Source organism: Berghia stephanieae, chromosome 2 (genome assembly GCF_034508935.2).
Source record: "Berghia stephanieae isolate SIO BIC M18660-M18661 chromosome 2, UCSD_Bste_1.3, whole genome shotgun sequence".
Classification (NCBI taxonomy): domain Eukaryota; kingdom Metazoa; phylum Mollusca; class Gastropoda; order Nudibranchia; family Aeolidiidae; genus Berghia; species Berghia stephanieae.
This window is the reverse complement of record NC_088361.1, coordinates 108,839,275-108,846,774: the sequence shown is the minus strand read 5'-3', so window position 1 is coordinate 108,846,774 and position 7,500 is coordinate 108,839,275. Positions and strand designations below refer to the sequence as shown.

The following is a 7,500-nucleotide window of genomic DNA, read 5'->3' as shown; positions in this document are numbered from 1 at the left end:
ATTACCTTCATAGTTATGATTATATTCGAATTTATTTGGCCTGACCCTTTCTAGTTATTCACGTGGTAGATATTAAAGGCCTTTGACTTAAGCAATCCTTGCTATGACATATTATGACATTTGTTATGTGATTCAGTAATCAGTACAATATTCATAATTTCGTATTTCGGATCTTTTTGACTTTTTCCTCTGGTTTCTAAAACTTTCTGATCAAATACAATGAAAGATTATGTGCTTCTCCATTTAAACAAGGCAAGCAGTTCCTTTTTATATTTTGAACTCATTGTGTAGTAAATGACTATATTGATACTAGAGTTTGCGGTTTCCATTAAGTATATGAATGAATAAATGACTATCGTTAAGTTGTGATATTTACCCAAGGCCCTCAGGTCGGAGAAAATTAATGTCAGTATGAAAAATAAGAAATATGGAGAGTAGCACACAATAAAAATAATTGAAATCAGGATAATCATCCGAATTAGTGTTCTCTCCTTTCGTATCCTCGATGACGACAGTTGCTGTTTCTGTTGTCTTGGTGGTGGCTCTACTTGGGAGTTAGTTACCGATGACGTTGTTTGCCTCCAAATCATGGACAATCGGACATGGATGGCTGTGATGATGCTGCAAACAACGACAATCACCAGCGAACCAATATTAAAGACTACGGTGTTTGAAAAGTATACAATGTCAACCGTTACCATCCACTCCTCCGGGGAGACAAAAGCCATTTGTGTTTTATTGGTCTCGGGATCAGTAAACATTTCCATGTCATGTGATATATACACGGGAGAATAACAAAGTCCACATAGAATGAAAATACTTGAAATCGCAATACAACTGCTTCTGGGGCTAAACAAGCTTCTTGCTTTGAATGGAAATACCACACAAATACAGCGTTCAAATGCCACGTATGCAGTGACCATCCTTGTAATTTGGGCAAACATGAGATGTGGCCATGAGGCTGCGATGTACACAAGATCCCAGGTCAACCACTTCTCAGTCAGTGGATATTCTATGAGTAATAAGCAATAGCTGATGCTAAACCAAAGCATTGATGAAACACAGAAAAAATCCGATATTGCAAGACCCAGGAGACTTGGGTTTGTACTACCTGTGGAGATTTTTTGTCGGACAAAAACGATGACGTTGATGATGTTTGTCACCATTCCAACAAAGCTTACAATACTGCAAACACCAACGGTCACAGTTATTTCAATATAAAATGCCAATGAATCACTGACAATTCCTCCATCAGGTTGGATTGTTTCATTGTTGTCGTTGGTTAGCGTAACGTTTTCCATTGTACAAGGAAACGAAAACCGCGATAAAGTTCAAATCCTAATTATTGCAAAATAAAGGCAATTTTTAGACCTGCGTATGCCATCTGATTCGTTCAAATGTTCACATCACATCAATTTTTGGTACGTAAATGCAAAATGTATTATGTGATATTTCATGAGAGTTGAATAAAGCTTTAAAATGTTTCTTTTCGTTTCCCGACTCTTTGATTTTTCGATTCAAATAGGTTAGCAATTAGCAAAGCATTTTATTCTGTCTCAACCTACTGGCTTCTCATTTTTCAACTTAGGCACTTAATATTGAACTAAAACTACTTTGCAACTGTATTCAGAAAAAAATCTGACAGTTTTTAAAAAATATGAAATTTGAATTGAGGTCGTCATCAGTATCAACGATATAAAATAAAAATTTATGATCAGCATTAATTCAATAATGAAGATAGTATTTAATTAATGCCTATTGTTAATTGCAATTTTACAGATTTCTAACGAAACATTTTTCGCTAAATCAAAAGCTTAAGGAAACACAGGAGTTGACACCGATGAAATGGCGTCGAGCTCCACCACGTCTTTCATTTATATACTTGTCCACATCGCTAACCACCCGTCTTCTCTAAGGACAATCACTGTGACAAATTCTTCACCATAATGACCCTGCGTTGAAGACGGGCGAAAATGAGGCGACGAACGCTGAGATACCGTAACATTGACACTTACTTGAACAATGGTCACTGGTGGCTGGTGTTAGTGTTACCAATATACATATAATATTGCTTTAACTCTACGAAATAGAAGAGCAGGAGTTTATCCGAATATTCTTCAACAGTCGTAACGTCACTTCCTTCCTAATGACGCATGGTAACTTAGTAACTGGCTCTAAACTATCGGAACAAAGGCGGACGCCCTTATGAAATATTTCTCCGGTGAGCATAAAAGCGTATCCAGAGGAAAAAAGCCCCATAAATTTGATCATGTTTTGACTTTTACACATTCTGATCACAAGACATATGAAAAGTTCTAGCCAGCATGAAGAAAAAAAAGTACCGATTTTCTTTGTTTAGAACCAAGATGGCCGCCATTGCTGGGCGACGTGACATCAGACTATTGCATCCAATTGCCTCTAAGATCAGACCCAGCAACACACATCCACTTCTCTTTACCCCCACCCCCTCCTCCTCCTCTTCCTACTCCTCCTCCTCCCCCAACTGAGCAAAACTGACAGCTTGACAGTCGTTGAGCAATAATAACAAAACAAAGAACGAAAAGCACGCGTACTATTTGTTCTTTATAAATTGTGTTAACAATTAATTACCATGCGAACAATATTGCCTGGTTTTAACTTAAATGTTACGATTCGGTAACAGAATGCTGTTTGTATTTAAAATGCATACAACACAAATTTCAAATAGATTTTACACACTGTGCAAAAATCATATAATACTGCCTATTGACATATTTCGCTTGTTTTTGTGTTGTTGTTTTTTCAGTCTTTCTTTCTTATTTATTGTTCTTCTTATTGTTGTTGTTGTTATTATTATATTATTATTGTTGTTGGCGCGGTTGTTGTTGATTTTCGTTGTTCAAGGTCATAAAACAACTGTATCCTTTCTTTTAAAAATATAGCTTTGTGGAGAACAGTGTGCTTATTTCAGTCAATAAAAAAAATTATACGGCGCACAACTCTACTGAAAGATTTGAAAATTAGAAATGTATTTTTTACAGATAGATAAACAGATAACTTGATTTCCTTTTATAATTTAAAGTCAGTTTGAAATTTCGTTGAGTCAAACAGATATCATAAAATACGTACCGATGACACTAAAACTCTCAAAATCAACCAATTTCGACACTGTAAAAAGTTGTCAGTTTGGCGTTTTTACGCAAATCGTTGCATTCGAAATAATGCATTCACTGTAAATGTTGCTGCTCAAAGCTCGAAGAAATAAATAATAATGTGAAATTGAATGTAAGCTTCAATTTAATTACAAAAACAGATCAAATGAACGTTTCGGGTTTCCCCTTTCTCAACAAAACAGGATGAATGAAACACCACAGATGAATGAGATAATGTGGTAGTGGCGTAGTAAAGATGAATAAACAAAACATTGGTTGGCAGGAAATTAGTATGCTCCTTTATAAGGAAGCACGAATTAAAATAGAATACTAGATATTTCTAAAAGGTGCGCAATTAATTAAGTCAAAAGAGGGGATGTGGGGAGGAACTGTGTAATGCAGTTTAGAAAGTGAAATATAAAAACGTGTAGACTGTTGTTGGAAAATAAAGACAATGGGATTGAAAATAAATACAAAAAATAATAAATAAGGGATGTCGGTATAAGTATAAATCATTAGTGACAGCAGCAGGAAGTCATCTGTGATTTCCTTTTATAATTGAAAGTCAGTTTGAAAGTTCGTTGAGTCAAACAGATATCATAAAATATGTACCGACGACACTAACACCCTCAAAAACAAGAAATTTCGACACTGTAAAAAGTTGTCAGTTTGGCGTTTTTACGCACATCGTCGCATTCGAAATACTAATGTATTCACTTAATTACTTTACGGATTTCAGATCTACACTAAGTTTTCAACAGTTTTCATCTGTTTATGACATCAAGTATTAGTATTGCCCATTTGATGCTTTCAATGTGATGGTTTCGGGTGGATAATACTCAGGTTTAACTTCTTTGGTAATTAATTAATTAATAATAATAATCTAAAAAATCGAAATTTAAAACCAGAAAATAGAAGTTGCATTGAAGGTAAAATAAGGTTTTAGAAAGACCTTATTAAAAGTTATGAGCAGTCAGCTGGCTCCGTAGCGCAGTGGACAAGCTGTCAGACTCTAACCTTGAAAGTACTGGGTTCAATCCCATTGTGGACATTCAAAAAAAAAGTTTACTTTATTGAGAAAGACATCATGTTTGTTGTTATAGTTACTGGACATATATTTAAAACCTTAAATTAATCTATTATTATTATTATTATTATTATTATTATTATTATTATTATTATTATTATTATTATTATTATTATATTATTATATTATTATTATTATTATTATTATTAAAACAACATCGGTACCATTCAATGTTATCGACGTGTATTTATATGTAAACGTCGATTGTTATCAGTGTATTCGTTTACCGCGTCTTTGTCATTTTCCTGGGGATTTTTTCTTCTTCTTCTTCTTCTTCTTCTTTGTTGTTGTTGTTGTTGTTGTTGTTTTTCAAAAACTTCCTGTCCCATCATTGTTTATGTCTATTTACTTTATCTACGCAATTCACACTACACATCTCTCATTCGTCCTTAGTGTCTTATTCGTCATGTTTTGTTGATAAAGGGGAAATCAGAAACGTCCACAGTTTGTCATCGTCTATTCAATTGAGGCTTACAATTCAACACTTATCGTAATTTTTTCCTTCGAGCTTCAAGCAGCAACATTTTCATTAATCAACCAGCACTGCCAACGGGGTGCATAAAAACGGTACATTTTTGTACACCTCCAGTGGATGTGCATAAAAACACCACCAAACATGATCAACAGAGTACTGTAATACTCTAAGGTAAGTTCTCGATCCCAGGATCGTCTTTCAGCTCTGCTCACGTCTGCTACTTCATGTTTATTTTCGCAGTTGATTTTCTTGCCACAAACTGATTTCACACACGGACAAATGTATGTTGCTGTGTCACGGGTCAGAGGCTATAGTGGCTTACACTTAATGTTGGGCCACACAGAAAAATCAACAGAGGATGCACCAAGTTACACAGACAACGTTGTTTACCAATCTGCCCTCATTAAATAATGGTGAGTACAATATCGAATGAAAATAGTTTTTTCCCCACGAAATTGCGGGTTTTTTACTAGTATATATATATATATATTATATTATATATATAGTTGAAGTCAACAAGCAACAACACACAACAAACCAAACTCATGTAACACACAGTCCTGACGATGGCTGAAAAGGCCTGAAACATCGATGTAGACTGACTCCAACATTGTGGTAAATATTAAATAATATATATATATATATATATATATATATATATATATATATATATATATATATATATATATATATATATATATATATATATGCAAGAATTTTGTTGATAGCATAAAAAACGCGGATTTTACAGGTATTTTTCGGTTAATTATGAAAGAGCCGCCCCGTGTGGTGTCCGGGGTCCCTCAACTGAGAGAGTCAAGAATAGCCCAACGCCAAGCCAGCGTGTCGTAAAAGGCGACTAATGGTGTGTGATTCCTCCATCTTTGAGTCACCTGGTCCTCCAGGTTGGGGGTTGGCAAAGGGTTAACACCCCTTTCCGTTAAACTCAAACCGTTACAGAAACACAGACAGACAAACTAAATCCTTTTTTTAGCTTGGGCGACCGAAGAGTTTCTGGAATTACAGAATTTATGAAGGACAACAGACAAAGCCGAAAGGACTCTGCTGACCCGATGACGTCTTCGCCAAACAAGCAGCTTCGAATTGCGTCGTGGAACGTTCGCACCATGTATGAAGCAGGAAAAAGCTCTCAAGTTGTGACTGAGATGAGAAGATACAGGCTGCATATACTTGGAGTAAGCGAAACCCACTGGATACAATCCGGACAGAAACACCTCAAGTCTGGGGAGAAGATTTTATATTCAGGGAGAGGGACGGGATTCATACACAGGGAGTAGGAATAATTCTAAGCAAGTTTGCCCAGAAGTCACTGAGAGGATGGGAACAATGCGGAGAAAGGATCATCATGGCGTCCTTTACAACACGGAGTAAGAAGATCAGCATGAACATTGTACAGATCTATGCCCCAACAAATGATGCAACAGATGAGGACAAAGATACATTTTATGGTCTGCTACAACAAGTCATTGACAAGTTGCCAAGGAAAGACATCAACATATTGATGGAGATGCTAATGCAAAAGTGGGACAGGATAACGTAGGCTATGAAGGTATCATGGGACGTCATGGCATGGGAGAAATGAATGATAATGGAGAGAGATTTGCAAATTTCTGTGCATTCAACAGTTTGGTGATTGGAGGATCAGTGTTCCCCCATAAGAGGATCCACAAAGCAACTTGGGTCTCACCAGATGGTGTGACAGAGAATCAGATTGATCATTTTTGTATCTCTCGTAGATTCAGACGTTCATTGGAAGATGTGACAGTACGGAGAGGGGCAGATGTTGGATCAGACCACCACCTGCTATTGGCAAAGCTTAAGCTCCGACTCAGAAAACACGGGGCCAGATCACATACAAGAAGAAAATTCGAGGTGAATGCACTTGATGGGGAAAAGAATGAGGAATTCAAACTACAATTGAGTAATAGATTCCAACCTCTTACTGAGCTCGAGGAGGACATAGATGTAGAGTCACATTGGGCAAAGATCAAGGAAGTCTACATAACAACTTGCCACGAGGTATTGGGGGTAAAGAAATCGGAACATAAAGAATGGATAAGTCCAACCACCTTGGACCTTATTGAAAAGAGGAGAACAAGGAAGGAACAAGTGAATGCAAGCCGAACAAGGGCTTCAAGACTGGATGCACAAGAGCAGTATCGAGCCACAGCTAAGGAAGTCAAAAGATCTGTGAAGAAAGACAAGGAAGCATTCATGAACAGACTTGCAGAGAAAGCAGAAGCAGCAGCGACTGGAGGACACATGAGGATCCTTTATCAAACTACCAAGACACTTGCTGGAAAATATGGGAAACCAGAGGTACCAGTCAAAGACAAAGATGGGAAAACTATTTTTGGAAAAGAGGCTCAATCTGAACGATGGAGGGAACATTTCAACTGCCTTCTGAACAGACCACCACCAGACAACCAGCCAGAAATTTTGCCTGCAAGGAATGAGCTACCAATTAGCTGTGATCCACCATCGATAGCAGAGATTGTGGGTGCCATTAACAAGATGAAAAGGGGGAAAGCTGCTGGACCAGACCAGTTTCCACCGGAGGCTCTAAAAGTTGATGCGAAAGAAATGCTGAGGCCCTGCACCCACTATTTGAGAGAATCTGGAATGACGATATATTCCCAAAGGATTGGAAGGAAGGACATCTTATCAAGCTTCCAAAGAAAGGGGACCTCAGTAATTGTAATAATTATCGAGGCATCACTCTTCTTTCTATCCCAGGAAAGGTTTTCAACCGTATTATTTTAGAGAGAATTAAGAATGCAACAGAT

General features: G+C 37.1%; 1 protein-coding gene across 1 annotated transcript in view; it reads right to left on the bottom strand.

The window, feature by feature from the left end:
* LOC144964086 (QRFP-like peptide receptor) overlaps positions 1–1,301 on the bottom strand; it is a 1,433-nt gene extending 132 nt beyond the window's left edge. Inside the window, exon 1 of the mRNA XM_078898027.1 lies at positions 1–1,301. This exon is cut by the window's left edge and continues 132 nt beyond it. Coding sequence (XP_078754153.1) covers positions 228–1,301 — 1,074 coding nt within the window. The 3' untranslated portion in view covers positions 1–227.
* Between the last annotated feature and the right edge of the window lie 6,199 nt (positions 1,302–7,500).